The sequence below is a fragment of the Anguilla rostrata genome, chromosome 13, assembly GCF_018555375.3.
Source record: "Anguilla rostrata isolate EN2019 chromosome 13, ASM1855537v3, whole genome shotgun sequence".
Lineage (NCBI taxonomy): Eukaryota > Metazoa > Chordata > Actinopteri > Anguilliformes > Anguillidae > Anguilla > Anguilla rostrata.
Genome location: NC_057945.1, coordinates 8,936,509 through 8,957,899, shown reverse-complemented (window position 1 = coordinate 8,957,899; position 21,391 = coordinate 8,936,509). Strand labels below are relative to the sequence as shown.

The 21,391-nt window shown below is 44.6% G+C and overlaps 2 protein-coding genes across 2 annotated transcripts; both read right to left on the bottom strand.

Moving 5' to 3' along the window:
- Window positions 1-726: 726 nt before the first annotated feature.
- Window positions 727-14,766, bottom strand: ddx27 (DEAD (Asp-Glu-Ala-Asp) box polypeptide 27). Its single transcript, XM_064306678.1, has 21 exons — window positions 14,342-14,766; window positions 13,551-13,697; window positions 13,151-13,210; window positions 12,141-12,366; window positions 11,745-11,794; window positions 11,481-11,567; window positions 11,176-11,281; window positions 10,548-10,721; window positions 9,702-9,852; window positions 9,018-9,117; window positions 8,439-8,580; window positions 8,126-8,279; window positions 7,878-7,959; window positions 7,159-7,336; window positions 5,259-5,365; window positions 4,972-5,068; window positions 3,458-3,549; window positions 2,723-2,843; window positions 2,224-2,320; window positions 1,766-1,840; window positions 727-881 (listed from the first exon to the last, which is right to left on the bottom strand). Exons 1-21 carry the CDS (start codon window positions 14,426-14,428, stop codon window positions 866-868), a joined length of 2,349 nt encoding a protein of 782 aa, XP_064162748.1. The 5' UTR covers window positions 14,429-14,766; the 3' UTR covers window positions 727-865.
- A 2,359-nt stretch (window positions 14,767-17,125) lies between these two features.
- On the bottom strand, window positions 17,126-21,160 carry snrpb (small nuclear ribonucleoprotein polypeptides B and B1). The gene is made up of 7 exons (XM_064305548.1): window positions 21,000-21,160; window positions 19,846-19,997; window positions 19,504-19,615; window positions 19,025-19,177; window positions 18,422-18,554; window positions 18,041-18,166; window positions 17,126-17,310 (listed from the first exon to the last, which is right to left on the bottom strand). Exons 1-7 carry the CDS (start codon window positions 21,000-21,002, stop codon window positions 17,273-17,275), a joined length of 717 nt encoding a protein of 238 aa, XP_064161618.1. The 5' UTR covers window positions 21,003-21,160; the 3' UTR covers window positions 17,126-17,272.
- Between the last annotated feature and the right edge of the window lie 231 nt (window positions 21,161-21,391).

Sequence of the window (21,391 nt, the reverse complement as noted above, 5' to 3'; positions counted from 1 at the left end):
ACACTGCAACGGAATACAGGTCTAAATATAAACGCAAGGCCTCCTTCCCGTTTACGCACACCATGAATGACCGTGCTTTGTCTGTATTATGCTTGGACGGGAACTTGCTGATGGTCATTTATAGTCTATAAATGGGACTGAAGACTCACATCTATAATATTTCTACTTGGACGGACGAACTTTGCCACAAAGTAGAAATGCTATAAACGCCAGCAGTCAGCCCCTTTTACTCAACATACAGCAAATTACCATCAGCAATTTTCCGCTCCGAGGGTAGTACAGACTTCATATCCCTACCTTTACTGTATTCCATTTGAACTGTATGGGAAAACAGTGTTACTTTCCTGATATTCCCGTTGCTGGGAACGATTGCATCCTTTGACTGAAGTTATTGTCGATTCGACTAGTTGTGGCATATTGTCACCGTAGCCTACCCATGGAATATACTCTTTTTCAAGAGCATTAGACCGGCATGTTTCCTAGTAGACAGCAAGCAAACAGCAGCTGTTATTGCCAACATCACTGATTTATTTTGTTTTAAACTGTCAGTTAACCCACACCAAAAGTATGGGATAATCTGCACTGGATCAACTCAAATGATCAACTTTTTATTTCGCTTGGGTAGTTCCAACACCCTTTGTCCAAACTGTCCAAAGGAAAGACTGGAAAACCCTCTTCAGGGAGATGTGGCTGTGTGTGAGAAAATGGCCTCTGAAGAAGTCACCATTTTGTTCTTTTCAATTTAATCAAAACATTTCAGAAACAGAACAGACTTTTTCAGACAGGTGCCCACCCCTGTCCCACTGGGACAGCCAGCTGAAACATTGCTTTTGACATATTCCCCTTCCTTGCCGTCCCAAGATTCTTACTTCCTCCTGAACCTGAAACACAGTTGACATTCCCATATTAGCCGCAGGTCAAACATTTGTTTATTTATATTTATATATAACACAGGTGTGCTTTAAATAGTTCCATATAACAAACGGGATACGCAGTTAACGCAGTTATTAACGCCCAGCCACAAGCTCTGCTGGTTTTTGTTTTCACCTTAAAATCAGCACCCAGTTCAGAGACCCAAGCAACCAGGTTAAGTGAATTAACTGTCATCAACTCCTCTGATTGATTAATTAATTGTAGAGTAACAATGAAATCCAGCAGCTCTCCAGGGCCAGGGTTGGAGACCCTTGCTCTAGCCAAAGGGCTGGATTCTTACAGAAATCCATGATGGTGGTAAAAAAAAAAAGTAAAAAAATGTAGAGCCAGTTATGCCTGTCCACAGGTAGTTTAACTTGTATTTTACCAAGTTAGCCCCCTGAGATTGCGGATCTCTTTTTCGAGCGACCTGGTCGGCACGTAAAACAAAGCAGCAATGCCAAACATGGACAAGCACGAGAGTGCAAAGAGACTTTAAGAAACAGAAGCAGAGCCAACGAGAAGAAAGTAAAAGCAGTGTTGATGAAGGAATAACACAAAATGCAAACAAAAAAATAGTAATAAAAATATTTAAATGCATTGAAACTATAAGGCGTAACGGGATAAAATGTGAAAAAGTTCAGAAGGAGAGAACCGTTTCTGAAGGCCGTGAAAATCCCCGGACAGCACATACGGAGTCATGCACATCGAAGGCTTCTTTAGCACGTGAAGAAAATGACCCTGAATTTTGTATGTAATGTTCTTTGGGAAAACTTCTTTGTGAACGCTCAGCTATTCACAAAGACGCAGACTCGTAACGTGTGGAAATGCAGACTGAGGAGTCTGAACTCACTTGGCTTTGGACTTGAAACGGCCTCCCTTCTTGTTGGTGGGAATCCCCAGCCTCTTCTTGTCTTCAAACGAAGGCCTGGAGGGACAGAATTTTTTTTTTTTTTAAAACCTGCATCCAACGTTCTCAGCTTCTTTCTCAAGCCACAGCCCTGCAAACAGCTCAGGTCTGAAGTTCCTTTTGCTTCACACCGCTGAGCTTCAGACAACTCTTGGTTTGGCTTCAGCCAGCAACGCAAGGGTCCTCACAGTACGGTGCACGCCTCAAGACGGAAGGCACGCTTAAAAAATCTGAACGATGTCAAAACATGGCAACCCACACAGACCTAGTACAAAAAAAATAACAGCAGGACGCAGAATCGCCTGATGTTTGAAACTCCCCGAAAGCATGATCTGTAGCCTCCTTCGATCCAGCGGTAAATCTTGCCCCCCGGTTTTCCCTGTGATTTTTCGGAAACCTACCCGGCTCGGTACTGCTTCAGGGCTTTCTTGCTGGTGTTGGTCAGCTCCCTGTCGAACACAGACTTCTTTCCAGACGACCTTCCCTTCTGCTTCTTATCTGCGATTCGGAACACAAACACCACCGTTAGCCTCTCGCGTGTCCCAGCAACCGACCACAGGGTGAAACAACAACACCTCCATGTTTTATGACAACCGTTAAGCTCTCATCTCGCTCTCAGTGGCAGTGTGGAGAATAAGACTCCTCATGCAAAGCCGTTTGATCAGGTCACAGGACACAGGTCAGCAGTCTCAGCAAATCACCAACAAGCTTCCACTAAAACCAGAAATGGCTTCTACACATTAGGAGTGCCACTACATTCCCTGTTGCGCACACCCATTTCAGAGAAGACATTTTTAATAAGAGAATTCAGGGGCCAGATTTGTAGGTAGGTGACTCGGCTCTAAGGGCATTAGAGGAGAGCCTGGTCGTCGCGGCGCGGAGCTCGAACCCAGCGCCCACCTTTCTGCACGGGCTCGTCCTCGGGCATGACCCGGGCCCGCTTGGGCTTGCGGTCTCGTTTGGCCACCCGCTCGGCGTACATCTGAGATTTAAGGATCTCAAACTGTGCCCGATCGTCTGCCTGCCAAAAACAGTGAAAAACATCGTTGTACGTAACGTAATTAATTTAACGTAATATGGGCATAGAGTACACATTAAAGTCAGCCGTCTGAAAAACAGAGCAATTTAAGCAGATCGAAGAGATCCTAATCTCAGAAGAGGTTACTGCAATGGCAATGGCCTGGCTTTCTGGTAAAAGCAGCATGACATTACAAAACAACTACGCAACAGCCTCAAATTGCAAGAAATATCATCAATAGCACACGTCTGAGAAGAAGGCTCTCCACTCTGTGTCCCTGTAATAAACTTGCACTTGCAGGTTAATCCATGAAATTTAAACAATGTTCCAGCCCATTAATCGGGCAAAAATACTGTGCAGATTGAACAGTTTCTCAAAGCTTGTCCTTTAACCAATGATCCCATATTTAAGGGTTCTGGGTTAAGCAATGACACTGTATCGCTGCTGTTGAAAGTACTTTTCACAGTTCATTTTTTGTTGCCGTCGAGCATTCAAAAGCTGAAGCATGGAAGAAAAAAAAAAAAAAAAAAAAAGGTCAGTGTTCTGCAAAATTTATAAATGATCCAGGGAGGCAAGCGAGTGTTGTGGAGAAGCCGGCAGAAAATCAAAGCTCCTACCGATAGTTCTTTCTTCTTCCCATCCTTCAGAAACTTCGCCCTTTTCTTCTTCCCCCTCAGAGCCAAATCAAAGTCCTGGAGAGCTTTCGCCACTGGAGCAGAGAGAGGAAGGAACATTACATGGTTGCATAGTGCTACGTGCATGTAAAATCAAATTCTTTATTCTGAATTAAATACACAAAGATAAACATAGCATCTCGTATCCGTAAAATATATTTTTACACGGTACAGAGCACAAAGGGTCATGGCTTTATAATTTTGCATAAATTAGATATGCTCTTCAGTAAAATTATGTGTTGTTTTGTGTTTTGGGGGGGAGTGGTAATTAACTGCTTAAAATTAGTTCATAAATAAATATGTGAAAAATAATATCTAAAAGAGTTGATGCTGTGTAAATTTTTCACCAGTACAAATTTTATTTATCCGTGTCTGAAGAGACTGAAGATGGCCTCTTGTCAACCATCTTGGGGCAGTAATGGAATCTTTTTTTAGCCACCTGGAATGCACATTCTCCCCCCAGAATTTATTTCCCTCAGTGTTGTGCACATGCTAAATACTCCACAGTCACATTCGTGTTTCCACAAGCGCAACAATATGTGATGTCATAAAAATACACGTTACGGAGATGCCATTTCCTTGTCTGCGCAGAGCAAGGTTAATAAAAATGACCTCTTGCCTCTTCATTCCTTTTTGCGAATATATACTTTTGGGGAAATACTTATTGCTGCACGACCAATGCATTTCAGAACAGATGGATTCAGAGCATAAGACTCAGATGTGCCCTCGTTTGCATTGCTTTAGCACTGGGAAGCAGCGAAAGGTTGATCAGATCAGTGGTTCTCAACAGGGGGCCCGGGGCCCCAAAAGGGGGCCTCAGGGAGCTGCCAGGGGGGGCCTTCAGATGATAGGAAATTACTGAAAGCTTCAATCACAGAACATCAAGACATGAGTAATTATTCAGCTAAATAAAGAACACAAAGCAAGCAATTAATAGTATATAAAGAATAATAACCTTTTAATTTCTGTAGATGTGACACTCACATGCTATGAAATTTTCATGACCAATTTTTAAATCACTTTTATGCTTTTATGGGGTTAAATAGAATAAGCTTGACTAACTGAATTTGGTTTGTACAGACGGGAGTTGCGATGACAGGCAGACAGGTCATGCCTCCTGTGGGGGGGGGGGGGGGCTTTGGGGGCAGAATGGTTGGCAGAACCACTGAACTAGGCCATGTTTTCATATTTGTACTCTTATTAACTGAAAACAGGAAAAAGGCTAGGGTATGACGCAGGGCCTGAAATGTGCAGCAAAGCCGATAACTATACAGGGCATTGTGTTCATGCATTGCTACACTCGGTGGCAAAGCAGGGTACTGGCTGTAGCTCAGAGGTTGCAGGTCCACATCCCAGCTGGAGCATTGCTTTTGTGCCCTTAGGTGAGGCATGTTTTATGGATTGCTTTGTTGGAAGCTGTTGCTCAGTTTTTCCGTGGTAATGTGAATGGCACTCACTGCGGTCCTTCTTGCGTTCCTCGTGGGTCTGGAACCAGGTCCTCTTCATCTCCTGCTCTTCGCTGCTCTGCTGCAGGCGTTTCTCCGCGGAGCTGATCTGCGACGCACACAAAGGATCAGCATCATGAAGGGCCAGGGAATTTCACACGGTTCTCGCTGAATCCTGGATCATTTCTACACCAGGCACCAGCCATTCCACAGCCGGCCTGCTGATAAGGGTTAGGGCTGTTTGTGGCTATTTATCGCCCCCTTGTGGTGTGCCCCTGCACGTCACGCTGATGGCTGACCTGGGCTTCGGAGTGCGCCATCTCTCTCTCCTCCCTCTCCAGGCGCATCACGGCGTAGACGTCCTTCTCCAGCCTCTCGATCCGGTCCCGGAACTTCAGGATCACCTCTGGGAGGGAGCGGGGAGCCGTTAGCGCGGAGCAGCACCGCGGAGGCTGACAGGGAGGGGGAGACTCTATAGAACAGGGCTGCCCAACCCTGCCCCTACAGATCTGCTGCACTGTAAGTTCTCTATCCGACCTAATAAAGCACACCTCATTCAACAGCTGCAGACAGTTATTAGAATCAGGTGTGCCCAATTAGGGTATGAATAAATGAAAACCTACAGGACGGTAGATCTCCAGAAACAGGGTTGGGCAGCCCTGTTGTCAGAGATCATTTACTGTTGTTCTTTTCTTTTTGAGGAAAGGCCAGAGGAAAAGGCTTCCATGCAGAAACATTAATTTATCATACAGAGGACCCAGTTTACGTCAAAGCGGTTAGGAAGTTTGAGGTCGTTACACTATTTGACAGTGTCAGACATTTTTCTGTGAGGCAAAATATCTACAGCTAAGAGCAGTATCGAGTTTAATGTCCTCTCAAACTGTCTTCAAACCACTGGTGATTAACGGCAGACACGATAAATCTTTCATATCCATTTTCAGCCATTTGAAAATTATTCCAATAGGCCAAATGCACATTAATCTTTCCTCCTTCCTTAAAACACATTGAATAATTTAAGGCACCATGGCAGCCCTTTATGCTTTGGTCACATGGTGGTGACTCCGCTGCCCTCTGCTGGTGATACTGAGCATCTCGGACTTCTCACTTCCTGATGACTGGAGTCCTGCTTCCAGGAACAAATGAAGGCTGACTGCCTCCACCTGCCTGTGACTATACATAAACTGTGCTTCTGCTGAAGAAGCAGCTGGTTTTTAACCTTTGAGACAAACTGTGACCTAAGTTCCTGGTAGGTCTTTGTTTTTTTCTTTTTGAGAGTTTGGGACAGACTGGCATAGATAGTAAGTATATGGAAGACTTTTTTTATGGGGGGGGGGGCAATTTTCTCGAGTTTTAGTAAGCCTCAGATTAGTTTTTGTGTTTAGGTTACTTAAGTTGAGGATGGGAAATAGGTTTGGCACAGTCTGTAGGGCAGCTGAATCTCAAACAATGCACAAGCCCCCCCGCAAGATTTTCTGATCAATCCTCCACCGTGGCACCTTCTTAGCTGTGATCCCTTCTCTAACCTTTACCCTCTCTGCTTTCTCCCTGTTTGAATAATGTCAAAAAAAATACAAATGGAGGGCAGACCTGTCCACTCTCCTTATATTAAAACAGGCAAGGTTAAGGGAGGTTGGGTTATATTGAAAAGAGCCATAGGTTTACTTTACACAAAGCCTGTGTGTTGCTAATCATCTCCAAGTATTACCAGAATAATAATTCCATCCCTCTCCACCTCAGTAATTCAGTGATGAGTGTTCTGTCACAAAATGGCTGCCGCTCTCCCAAGGTGGGTGCTACACATTGGCGGTGGTTAAGGTGAGTTTGTCTGGCATTATCTGTTATGTACTTATAGATCCTGAAGACAGTGATAAAAACCCATAATGTCTGCTATTTTGTGTGAGAAAAAAAGTTAAAATCTTACTTGATAGCCTGCTTCATGAACATTTTAATAAATTACCTTGACTAGTCTCATGAAACAATTTACGATAAAATGAAGAGCCAATGAACATTAGGGCATGGCTTTTCACACAAATGCTAATTCCCCAATGATTTTGCATAATAGGACATAATCACATTGATCTCCACATCAGGACTTCAGCCACAGGCCCAGGAAGACCCCGCATGCGCTGCTTGCTGCTGCACTCGTGTTTGTGACTGATCAGGAGTGTTGTGGGTATCGCTGTGACGGTCGGACCCTACCCTGCGGCAGCATGCGCGCCTTGACGGGGGTCTTGGCCTTTCTGACGATGTCCTTCAGCATCTTCCTCTCCGTCTCGCCCACCAGCGACACCGAGCGCCCCACCTTGCCGGCGCGAGCCGTGCGGCCCACCCGGTGCACGTAGTGCTTCACCGTGTTCGGCATGGTGAAGTTTATCACCTGCTCAAGATCCGAGGGGGGAAAAAAAAAGCACAAAAACCCGGCATTACAGTGAGGAACAGGAAACTGAGTTTGAAGACTGTTCTTACTGTAGTGGCTTAAAAATACACATACACAATTAATAAAGGCTAAATTCCTGATATACATTATAAAATATAATCTTAATATGTCGAGATCCTCTTGGCCTGCTGCAAAAACAATAACCGAATAGAACACACAAGCTTTCATGTGCTCGAGGGGTGTTTTTGCAAGAAAAAGAGCGGTCTGTTTTTTTCTTGCAATGTTTCTCCTCTTGTGAAGGTCAGTTATTTTCCACTGCTAGTAATCTTTTCCCTCGGGAGAGGTATATAACAGCTGTAATTGTCTGTGTTTGATGAAGTTCCCTGACGGTTGTTCGAATGAAGCGCTACGTTTGTCAAAGAATCATCTCTCTGGACACGGACGTTTTCTGACTTGGTGCCAGATCTGCTATGGAAATAAAATGGCGGGTGTGGTTCTGTGTCGGCACTGGACACAGCGAATGCAGATGGTCAACGCTCACCGTCTTGACCCCGTCGATGTCCAGGCCTCTGGCTGCCACGTCTGTAGCCACCAGGATGTCGATCTGTTCGTCCTTGAAACGCCTGATGAAGAGAAAGATTGGGACAAAGATTTAATAAAAGAACGATGTCCTGAGGCCCTTCGATCCAGTCGCTAAGCTAAGGGGTGTTGCCATGGACACGCGCTGGGCAACACTGGCCGCGTAAACACAACAAGCGGGTGAAAAGGGGGCAGTGCAGTGGGGTTTACCTGAGGCTCTCCAGCCTCTGCGTCTGCGACAGGTTCCCGTGCAGCTCCCCCACCTTCAGTCCCATCAGCCCCAGGAGGATGTGCATGCGGTGGGCCTGCTTCTTAGTCTGGGTGAACAGCATCACGTGGTCCTGGAAGGTCCTGGTCAACAGGGCTGAGATACACACACACATGGTCAAATACACAGTCAAACACACGTGCGCGTGCACACACGGTAACACACGGCCTCACACACGGTCACACACGGTCACACACGATAACACACGATAACACACAGCCTCACACACGGTCACACACGGTCACACGGGCTCACCGGCGACGATGGCCTCGCGGTCGCCCTCCCGGGCGGGGCGGATCCGCACGAACTCCTGCCTGAGGTAGGGCGCCACGTCCGTGTTGCTGTTCACGAAGATCCGCACGGGCTGCTTCAGGGAGACGGAGGCCAGGTCTTTCACCTGACAGAGAGAGGGGAGTGGGGCGCCCGCTCTGTTATTAGGGTCCTCGGTAGTTACTGTTCTTAATAGCGCTTATCATTTAACTTGCAGGCCGTCTGTACTTTTGCCCTTTTCAGTATTATTTATACGCAGCCACGACAACAGAGCATTACTGAATTAATAGGAGGTGAGGACAGGAGAGAGAGAGAGAGAGAGCCCAAGTCATAACCAATAATATATGTGTAACATATTGAAATAAACTGGCAACAATCTGGTTATCTGTTGCAGTATCTTCACACATTTTTGATGCATTGTCAGTAAACTGCTCTTCTGTAAATGCAAAGTGTCTTTGTGTCTGCCAGTGATAGGACACGGGACTGTGTGTGTGTGTGTGTGCGCGTGTGTGTGCGTGCGTGTGTGTGTGTGCACATGCATGTTGGATACAGGACAGTACGCACCTCCTCGCTCATGGTGGCGGAAAACAGCATGGTCTGACGCTGGTAAGCACACAGCCGAATGATCTCCTTCATCTGCTCCTCAAAGTACTCATCCAGCATCCTGTCAACACATCACACACAACCAGTTACATTCACTCATCCAGCATCCTGTTAACACATCAAACACGGCTGATTACATTCACTCAACCAGTAGGTTATATGGCACATGTAATAGACGTGAGTAAAGCTGCATAAAAACAACCACAACATCCCTGAAAACATCCCTCCTGTCCCAAAATCAGCTCTTCCAGCACCAATACAAACCACAACTTTTGAGTAAAAATCTGAATTCTAAAGCAAGGGCACAATTTCCATAAAAGACAGTCGTGAAGCTTTTCAAGATGACGAGCAACAACAACAACAAAATTCAATCACGATAAAGCACTACTTTCAGAACTGTATTATCTTCAAGAGCTTTAAAGTCCTTCATGGTGTTTTCCTAAAATCAAGGAAGTTTGAGTATTTTCAAGCCCTGCTCCCTTTCCTAGCCAGTTCACCACTCAAACGATCCACACTGATACAGCTCCTTCAAGAGCCCGGAGGTATCTCATGCAGGGTAGCACAACCCCAGGCCCAATCAAAAATGTACAATTTAAAAAAGACGCTCCCACATGTGCCAAGGCCCGCCCTCTCCTTCACACGTACCGATCGGCCTCGTCCAGAATGAGGATCTCCACCTGGCTGAGCTCGAAGGAGGGCGTGTTGTGCAGGTGGTCAATGAGCCGGCCGGGCGTGGCGATGAGGACGTCGGGCCCCGCGCGCAAGGCCGCCTCCTGGGTCTTCAGGTCCAAACCACCTGAAACAGGAGCAGGAAGCTGAAGCCATTTTTCCCCCATCCATCAATCAATGTGAAACAGCCTAAGAGCTCACGCATCCATCACCGCTGTCAAGAGGAGTACAAAGGGCCATATCTCTTCTTGACCTTCGACTAGGTCAGGCTGAAAAAACGCTTTTAAATTCAGATGTGGGGGCTGCTGGGTGGCTCATTGGGTAAAAGCGCCGCATGCATAAGCACCGTGGTCTAGGATCCAGTCTGACCCAGGCCAGTGCCGACTGTGGCCGGCTGCCCTGCAGGGGCGTTGCACAATTGGCTTTGCCTCCCATATGTGTTCAGTTTGCTCAAGCGACCCCTGTTGACCCTCCATGGTTTACTCTCTACACGCACGTACGATTGGGTCTCCTCTACCCCCGCTCTGCTTGTTTGTGGATTGCGGCTGCGGTGTGAAAACAAGGAGCTGGCTGGCACCGTGTGTTTAGGAGAAGAACCACAAGCTGTCTTCACTCTCCCAAGCCAGCAACAGGGGTGTATATGAGCACACCTGTACTTAATTCACAAATTGGACATTCCCAATTGAGGTAATTCAACATTCCAAATTCTATGTACATAGTCATTGCATAAATAAATGGCATTTGATGGACTTGATAGTAAAGCTCCAGAGTACAGATTAGCACTGCCATAAGAGGGGGTTTTCCAGGGCCCAGAATGCTCACCCACAGCCAGGCAGGTGGTGATGCTGGTGAACTGGGCCAGCTGGCGAGCCACCGCATGCACCTGGATACCCAGCTCACGGGTCGGTACCAGAACCAGGACGCGGGTCACCTGGGCCTGCCGCGGCTTGTAGATGAGCCGTTCCAGAACAGGGAGCATGAAGGCGGCAGTCTTTCCTGGAGATGGAAAGAGTGGGAAAGCATGACTGCAGTGCAGGAAAAGTCCTATGAGACATCTTATGAGACATACAACCAGGATTTCAAGCTCAATGGTGACTTCTCTAACTAAACTTAGAATGGCTTCCATTTGGTTCACCTCACCACTGACTTAATTCACCTGTTTTAAACTCATTCACCTTTGCTGCCCTTGTACACCCGTGTTTACCACACTGACCTGTGCTAACCCCACACACCTGTGTTTACCACACTGACCTTTGGTAACCCCACACACCTGTGCACTATCCACCTGTGCTACCACACAGCAGCCTTACACCTGGTACCCACACACCTGTGCGACTAATCGCCGCAACCCACACCAGTGCCGACTATACTCACCTGTGCTAACCCCACACACCAGTGCAGACTGTACTCACCTGTGCTAACCCCACACACCAGTGCTGAAGGTACTCACCTGTGCCAGTGGCAGCGCAGGCACAGATGTCCTTCCCCAGCAGCCCCACGGGGACGCAGGCCTTCTGGATGGGGGTGGGCTGCTTGAAGCCCATGGTTGTAATGGCCTGGGAAAAGCGAGGGAAGAGTGAACACGTGAAAGCTTCGCCAGGTGACCTGTTCATTAACACACGCTTTTTATTTTCTCAAAACTTGCAATGCCAAACTGTGCTTGCATGGCTCTAAATGTCCCAAAGGACACCACACCGTAGCCCCATAAAGGCTTTAGGAAGGCCCTAAATGCCCCAGAGCACACCCGTCACCCACCTTCAGCAGGGGCCTGGACAGGTTCATGTCCTGAAACGTTAGGCTCTCATCGTAGTTGGATGCATCTTCATAAAAGGCTTCAGGTGGCTGCGGGTGGGAGGGAAACAAGCGAGTTAAAAATTTCACGAATGCATTTCACATTTCCAGTCCTCGGTTTGTGGTGAGTTAATTAATTCAACAGATCTAAAGATGTTTACAGAACACCAGACCTATGCAACGCCACATGCAACATGCACAAAGGTACCAGGTTCTGCTCCTGCTCACCTCATCTCCATTTTTCTTCTTTCTCCGGCGATCCTTCTCTCTGACTGTATCTGTGGAAAGACAGTGACAACGAGAAGATGAAATCTAGGCCTACACACACCTCTCACCTCCCTCAAATGACCAACTGCAAACTAGGATGGATAATCAAGCTAATTTTTCTATAGAACATAAAGACGCTATGCTGTATGGAAATGGGCAACTGAGGTCGTACGGACAATTCCCAGGTGGGGAACTGTGGTCGTACCCTTGAGCAAGGTAATTAACAACAAGAGTCTAAAAGGATGCAAGCTGTGTACGTCGCTCTGGATAGAGGGAACTGCTAAATGCCTAAAAGAAAAAGCTGCATGGAATTTAAAATTCATGCAGCAATTTTTAGATTTGCACCACTCTGTATACCTGCTTTGGTGAGAATCTCTTCTTCAGCTGAGGAAAATCCATCCTCCTCTTCCTCACTGTCCCCTTCTGATGCCTCACTGTTGGCTTCTGCCTCTTCCGCAGCTTCCTCCTCTGCACCTTCATCATCATCATCTTCTTCTTCTTCACATTTCTCTTCTTCCTCCTTTCCAACCTTCCCATCGGTTAGAGAGTCTTCCACCACATTGCTCCCTTTCAGTGCTTTATCCTGCACATGTTGTGAACACGCATCAGGTTAGATCTCTATCACTGACTAGCAGAACAGTTAAGATACATTTATAACTGGCCCAGGTAATTTTGTGTGCATTGAAAGATATTTTAGTTACTTACAGACGTTCCTCACAACCTTCCAGCTTCACACTGGCAAGAAAATACACTTCAAGTGTGTTTTCTTGCCACAGGTTGTGTGTGTGTGTATAATCTGATGTTTTTAATCATTACATCTAATCTAATCTCTGTTTATAACTACTTCTTTTGACACATGCAGCTTGCTCAAAAAAAAAATAGCATGACTTCCAGCATCTCAAGTGGTATACATGAGAGAAGTGCCACAAAGCAACAACAAATAATAAAATTCAGTCATGAATAAATAACAGTCAGCAACGTAACAGAAACTTGCTTTTCATAGACATAGCCCTAGCTTCCATTTCAATTTATAAGAAGTCTGGTTTACATTCGGCAGATTATGTTTATAACATGTTAGAAACCAATGTATAAGTGCCCATATGCACAGGGACTTGAAATATAATGTCACTGCTGTACAAGCCGTGCTGGATATATTCTTTTGAAGTGCATTTTGTTTTAAACCACAAATTCTTTGATGATCCTACATTAGCCGTTGAAAAGCCGACAGGTTATAAGAAACTCTGTACCCAAAATGTCCTTTATCACACACAACACCCATCTGGGCCAACTGAAAATATGTATGACAGATTAATATTTTTTAAAACTATCCTTTTAGGGGATGCTGAAAAGGGGTCCAACGACCTCACCTCTGTCCTGCGCTTCTTCCGCACTTTCTCAATCTTCTCGTCCAGTGTGGTGGGGGCTTTCTGGAAAACAACAGAGAGAGTCAGCGGTCCAGTCATCACCACTGGTGCTAACCGCACAACATCCTGTGGCTAAATGTTTCTTTAAAACTCTTCTTCAGCGGTTGAAAAACAGTGGAACACCATCCTGACAACATACAATATGTATATTTATTATCTTGTGAAAACTGAAAATCTGCATTGCAATGTGCAACTTTTGTGTAACCTACTCAACCTTAAATAAAGTGCACACATTGCATGTTCCACGTTCATGGAGAGATGTGAACCGTGTCAAGAACTGGGTTGCTTGTTTGACTCCATAGGCCCAACTCAAAACACCCACGGGGCGTATTGGGACACTCACCCTCTTCTTCAGCTGGGCCATCACGTCAGCCATGGCCCAGTCCTCGCTGTACAGCCCGTCCCGCTCCCCAAAATTGAAATCCGCACTGAAGTCCCCGCTGCCTCCCTGCCTGGCTTTGCGCTTCCGTCCCAGAACAATGGGCTTCTCCTGTGCATCAAAAGTCAGAAAACTCAAAAGATTAATCTCTTCATCTCTTCAAACAATCAACCAGTTACAATTATTAAGCAGATAATCGTCAAGAGAGTTAACACACAGCCCAAGTCTTACTGAACTACATATAGAATGGTGGTAGAACCCCTCCAATATAGAGCTACGGTTCCACTCCAAAAACATTATGCACGTTCTCTCTCTCTGGACTTGCTAGCTAGCAAACAAGTATTACACTAACTTTTGACACACGGACATGTATAAGTACATGTTAGGAACTTTTAGTTTCAGAGAACAGTAGAATGCGGACAACGTTAGCAGACTTGGTAAATATACTATGCACATCTAGATAGCCGTGTTGTTTTAACTGTTAATCATACACTCAATAAAATACTACAGCATGTACCATTCCCTTACCTAATCTAACAGCTAGCTTTAGAATCAACTGTCAACACAGTTCTGTCCGTCAACCCCAAATTAGGTCACCAATTAACTGGATAGATGGCAAAACTGCCACTGGCCTAGCATGCAAGCGCATGTTAAAATAGCAAGTAAAATTGCTAGAGACGTGACTTCTGCTACATTCGGGTGATTAGCTTCTTACAACAGCGCCAGCCATTTCATTCTAGCTCGCTATGACTTACGCCTTCGCCTTCAGACTCCGAATCGGGCTCCTCTGGTACATCGTCGTCGTCTTGGATTGTTCCGATTAAATCCAAATCAGCGAACATTGTGGCGCTGACAAAATCAGCTCCTTTCCCTTAACAAAATAAATTAGACTAGCTGGCTCGATAATTTGCTAACTAGTCTAATTAAAGTTACTTTTTGGATACAGCTTTGCGATGCAAGAAAGCTATTTTACGTTTACAGAAAAGTATGCCTCCCTACTGCTACTTTTCTTCCATAATACAACGATAGCTTATTGAATTGTATCAGAATGTAGCTACAGTAGCTAGCGATGAAACACCAGCGTCGTAGACACAGCAGCTGAAGACCTGAGCGTAGCACACGTGTTTGGGGTTCACAGGAAGTAAGCTACATTTTTGTTCACCGGCATGGGCGCACGAGTTTGAGTTCTGAAGTTCCTAGTCCGAGTTACAATTAAAAAAATGATTCTGCGGCACAGGGTACTTAGGATATTGAAACATGTTATTATCACTAACCATATGTTAATTAAGATATAGTGAAAGCCACTGGCGTGTAATTATACAGTCGCCTTGAAAACAAGGTAGACTGCCAATTAATACACAAGTCAGAGACAGGGTAAACATTGAAAATGTTTTTTCAGCCAAACTAGTAAGTAATGAGGAAATAACAAAATACAAGATAAAAGAACACAAATGTACTAATGAGAACATTTTATTTAGACAACCTGTGTCCATAGTTTTGCCGGGTGTCAATAAACGCCTGTTCTGTCGCACCTGGGTCTCTGCTTCTATGAATCTTTCTAATAAATGTATTAGCATCTGCGACAAAGAAAGGTTCCTTGTATGAATTCAAATTACTTCCGCATATGTTACACATTGTTCTGACAGTAAGAACTAATCCAGAAATATCTTCTGTAATATACTTTAATTCATTCACAGTGTCTGTCTGTTGCTCACATCGAAACAGTGCCTATGGTTAACGGCCTACCAAATGAATGTACGTGCGTGTCCACCCTTTTCAGTATCCTTGCACAAATTATAAAGTAGGTGGTAAAGTGAATTACGCATAGTAAGTATAAACGAATCAGTCCATTAAAGAAACTTTAGTACTTTTACTTTACATCGAGGCTATTCACCTGGCGGCGCCTGAGACAACAGCCCTCCACATAAAATCTTGGCCCTTTTGAAAATTGGAGAAGTATTACTCAGACGCATCAAAAATTGTGATTATTATTATGTGTGATATATTATGTTATTTTGTGCCTGCTGTGTCAGCATACCTCAGTAGTTACAGTGCGTGGCCAAACATAAGGGCTGGTATAGGAGTCAATGTATATATGTATGATTTAGATCAACTTTATTTATAATTATGGATCAGTCAAAATTGCTCATTTTAAGGTTTCTGCATAAGTAAACCACTGTCTGACCAAATAAAACTACCAATAGCAATATTGTTTGTCTCAGAATAACACTGGTTGTACATTATAGTTTGTTGAGAAGACACAGCCTTGTCTGGCTTTGATGCAGCAACACTTGAATTCATTTCCCCAGAGGTTAACCAGAACCAGTTTTTGTAAAATACAATTTTTGGAGGTTCATAAGGAGATTGTGGTCTCAGATGATGTTCAGTCTTCAATATTGAGGCCAATGACCAACACCACAATCAAACACCTTTGGATTCCAAAGCATACACATTTGTTGAGGCAGGTTTTCCCCATTCACCATCAAATAATTAATCCTAAAAATGTGTTACTGCCTGGTAACCCAGATATTAATTTTAGCCTCATTAGGGGACATTAATCTCTGGTCTTAATCTTAAGAACCATGCATTTACTATAATGAAACCCACACAAGGAAGATTAAATATAATTTGAAAATATTGTCACCATAGTGTCTGCCATCCAAGACACTTGCATGTCAAAAAATAAAAATACTAAAACTTTCAGCAAGGTCAAAATTATACAACTGCAACCCATTACTACTTCAGACCAAACACCTTTAACAGGAATAAAGGAAGGGGTGAAAATTCTCCTCTTAAGTCACTGCTGAAGACCCACCTCTTCTCGTCGGCATTCAATTCAAGTTGAGCTTGTCACCTTGATTTTATCTTCTATTGTGCCGCAATTCTTTCATTACTATTAGTTTCCTTTTATTCTTATTTACTTTCATATTTGTTTCTTGGTATTTTAAGTCTGTTCAGCACTTGTCAACTGTGGTTGTTGTAAATGTGCTATACAAATGACAACAAATTGATACGATTCTTTTTCCACAAAAAACGAAAGGTAAATGACGCACTTGCAAAAACGGTAAATTTGATAATTAAAGGACTGTGCATTTCTGATAACAATTAAAATTGGTACGCAGTACAGAGACTATCAATAAAACTAAAGAATGCCCACTACATTTTCCTTTTGAATAATACATGATAATCACTCTTTAAGTAAACTGCAAGTACCAAATCATTAGTTAAAAGCAAAACATCCAAAAAAAATACGCATTACGAGATTGCCCTGATGGGTAGAAGGTTAGTCAAGCATCAGACAGCCTATGGCTGAGGACGCATCCATGGGCACCCAAAAAACCAAAATTAACAATGTTCAAGTTGTCAAAGGTTAATCATTTGATAATTTTCAAAATGAGGGACATTACTCTTAGTGCCCCGCAAACAACTTAAATTAGTTACAGCAGTACAGCTGACCTATCAAAATAACTTAAATGGGAATGCAACACTAACACTGTTTCAACTGTGCAAGTAATAAAAAATAAAAGGAAAAGGAGTCATTTTAAAATAAACTGTCAGAGACAAATCATTTATTAAAAAAGGAAAACAAAACATACAAAAAATGAATCTATACAACAACTTGAACTGAGAATTGCCCCTGAGGGGTAGAAGGTTCAGGACGTCAAGCTTCGATCCAGACGGGAGGCCTACGGTCTGGGAGGGCGCATCCCTGGGGGAGGGGGCCCTGAACAAGAACAAAAATAAAATGTTACAAGTGGTAAACGCGTTAAGTACAGCACTGACACGGTTCATCACATCTTACCACGTACCCATTTATCATCACATCCCTACTCCCAAACATTTAAACCTTAGACACAGCAATCAACCCAATGTTATCAATGGAAGTTGTATAACACTTAAGGAACTGGGCTTTCCACTGAAGTACAAGTACAATTCTCAGATGGCACTACTTTTGCACCCTTGAGTACTAAGTTACTTGATCTGAATTGCTTCAGTAAACATTTAGCTGTATAAATGGATTGAGTGTAAAAGGAGTTATGTAAAATACTTGACACTCTGAATAGCAGAGTAAGCTAAAAATGCAGAAAAGGTAAATTAAGTTAAATGAAACTATCCTGAGATAAACGCCAAATCCAAATCCCCAGCAGCAGTGTTAGATGGTTTTTGTATGGTAACAGTCTGGAATTAAGCCCCAAGTTACACTGCAGTGAATACTGGCAATTTTCCTGAACCTTTCTTCCATTAATTCAAAAGAAATTCCAAGATGCACCAGCATTCTTGTTCACAATTTAAAAGTACCGCTGAAGTGCAATTCAAAATCCCATAACCTTTCAATTCATTCATTTACTTATCAACGGATAATAGGGACTCACCCATTTGCAAGAGCTGAATTTAAATCATCTTTGGAAATTCATAAATGGACAAATGTGGGCATCTCAGCATACAAAACTTACCTCTCATTCCAGGGGGAGGGGGCCTCATTCCTGGAGGGGGCATGCCCATTGGGGCTCCGCGGCCAGGAGGCATTCCCATCGGGGGGCCCATGGGAGGGCGCATGCCTGGAGGGGGGCCCATCATGCCTAGGAGAGGTGCGCAAGACAAACAGCTCAACACAAAACCAAAACCGCACCTCAACACAGCCTGTGGCTTCCGAGTGAATCCAGTCACCCGATCCCATTTGGCACGCAGTTCAGAGCTCAGAGTAATCCTGCTCCAAAAGTTTCAGCATCATGCTAAGATTGAATTGGAGTTCATCATGGCTACAGAACCAACACTGCCACTTGGATCAACTCGCCGAGAGCCAGGCGTTCCCCCAGGCCGTAAACCGAGCGTACCTGGAGGAGGTGCTCCGCGACCCATCGGGGGAGGGGGTCCCCCTCTTCCTGGGGGGTACTGCGTGGGAGCGCCGGCGATGCTGGCACCTGCTGCAGCAGCCGCTACTGTTCCCCTTCCTTGTGGGGTCATCACCTGGGGGGTGGGGAGAAGACAAGTTAGCGCTGCAAGAGCATGCAGAGGAAGCCCCATTTGGCCCGAGAACACCACCAGCAAGGCTGGATTCAAAGTTGAATAAATGATGCACAAATCAGAGCCACCATCGTATTAAATCTGGACGCATCTCCATAACATTAGCATTCTAGTCACCGTCCAAATTCAATCAGGTAAAAGCAACTGGCTCAATACCCAGTTGGAATTAATGAAAATGTACCTCCACGAGATTCCACGTTATAGTCCTTTAACATTAAGATTTTAAGTGTGCACTCCCCTAGCTGCACATTAAAACAGCCCAACTTTCTGAAGGACATCAGGTCCTTCTCATTACCAATGCAAAGAATTTACACCCACTGCGCTTGGATGAACACGCACTACACTTCCTGAAGAGCCTGGGTTTCTGTGATGGCTCTTCCGATAGAGTATAAACCATGAGCCGTTTGGCCTACCTGCTGGGATGGGCCTCCCACTCCACGGACAGGCCCGGCCAGTCCGGCTGGGGCCTGGGGCATCGGGGCCCCGGCAGGGACCCCCCGGCCAGCTGCCCGCCCGACACCTGGCCCTCCTGCCACACCAGCCAGGGGCACACGGGCAATGCCAGTCTGGAAGAAGGACAGTCACATTTAGGGGCAACATTCAAAAATGGCGCTCTTTATGAAGGTCATGGCTTTTCAATATGGACGCCATATGAATACATCAAATTCAGCATGGCACTCGGTTACAAATGCTTTACTACTGCATGGCATTCTGAACCATTTCAATTGTATTATGCAATTTTATTCATGTATAAAGCCGTTCTTTATCGCATGCAATAGGTTTTAACATGCTCTGATTAATACACTTTACAGTACATTTTAAGGAGGTTTGATAGTAGCGTTTGATAGTAGACAACACTGCAGTGTGAGACAAAGGAATTGAGCAAACTCACATCTTTGGGTGGGGGTCCCTCCACTGTCATGGAAACCAGGTTCTCCCCCCTGAGGAGCACCAGCCCCAGCACCCGCTTCTCCTCGCGTTCAGGCTGTTTGGAGTTCTTGGGCCTGTGAGGGCAAGGCGAGCGACACAGCCATTTGTACCTCGCACAATCAAGAAATTACTTCTACACTCACCTAGTGGACACAGGACAAGAAGCCCCAAATCAAATACCCATTTGGGTACGGATAAAGCAAACTGCTGAAATATCTGAAAGACCAATGAACTGCAAAATCAGCTGTTCTGCACAAGTTTTGAACAGCGGATTCACAGAAAATATGAATTCTCAGTGTCTTACTTGATCTTTCTGAACTCGTCGCAGTCACACAGGATGAGGTTCATGTGCTTGTCGAAGGCCTTGAACGTTCCGATGAAGATGCGGCCATCCTGCAGGATACAGCGCATCCTGTAGTCGATGTGCTGCAGCATCTTGCTGCTTTTACCCACCGTCTGCAAGAGGGGGAAAGGGTCAGAGAGAACAGTTACATTTTATAACCTAAACAGAAATCAGTCTCAGGTGACAAAGTCTGCAGGTAAGCACTTCAAGTTGCATTAAGTTTTCTTTAAGTTCTATTTAACTCAGGGTGCTTCATGAATTGACTCAATGATTTATTTGTTATCAGTTTCAATTAGTGCATTACTGCCAAACTTCTAATACGATTTAGCCAGCAACAAAAGTAACAAAAGTTAGTTTTATAGCGAAATTCGGCAGTGTTACTCTAGCCTAGGCCGAAACTTGTTTGCTGGTAACAGACGATACTGGAACCATTTTGCAAAGCCTTCCTGGATAAGCATCACCCAAAGGACATGGTTTATAAACTCTCCAGAGGGACAATGCAGAAACTCAACGGAAATACAGTTCCCATGCATTGGCAGGGTTAGGGTAAGGATCTCGTAGTTGAAAAACGAGGAATGTTGTGTAGCTGGCTACAACGCACAGTGAATGAGCACAATCCCGCCAGTAACGACTTCAAATAAATAAAGCTGTAAACTATGTTCTACAACATCTCCGACTGTGTAGTTAACCAAGGCCGACCAGCCAATTTACGGCACGATAATATTCACAAAAGAATAGCCTAGTAATTCTAGGAGCAACACGTCCTGCAGTGCCAATTGATATCAAATCCGTTTGCGCCAGCTAAGGTTATTCAATTGGCAATACCTCGACATTTCGTTATCTTGCGAGGGGATTTTTAAAAGTCGGAGCCAGCAAACTTAGTGGCTTACTATAAAGCGATCAATAGATTCACATGGTGTAACAATGGGTCTCTAATCAACAGCTACAGCAACAGTTCACGCTACTAAATGAAATGAAATCAGGCGGGCTGAACAAGGGCCTACCCGGTGGCTCCATCTCAATCGTAGCTTAATGAAAAAACTTCCTTCTTTTAAACAAATGCATCGTGGTTTAAGTCAATATATTATTAAACGATTAAAATCATAAAGTTTTACCATGATTGCAGTTTGGATGGCTCCGATTCCAATCGGATCGCGCCAAGCAAAGTCAAAAAATTGATCCGCGGAGCTCCAAGATGCAACTCCACTAGGACCGTCTTTTACGGAGATTAATCGGAAGTGCAATGTGCAACGCCACTAGTCCCCTGGAAACTGTTCCTACCCAAATCGTTACGTAGGTTCGTTTATTTTATGAGCAAAGCAAGGAAAAACGAATATATAAACATACTTTATAAGCTATGTACACTCAGTAATGCCGTCTTAAATATATAAGCAATGTGCTTAACATAAGAATGTAATGTTGTAATTAAAATTCGATGAATATAAGTTTCCGGGGATGGCATTAGGCATTACACAGGAACTAGGATTGTGACGCAAGCGGTAACGTT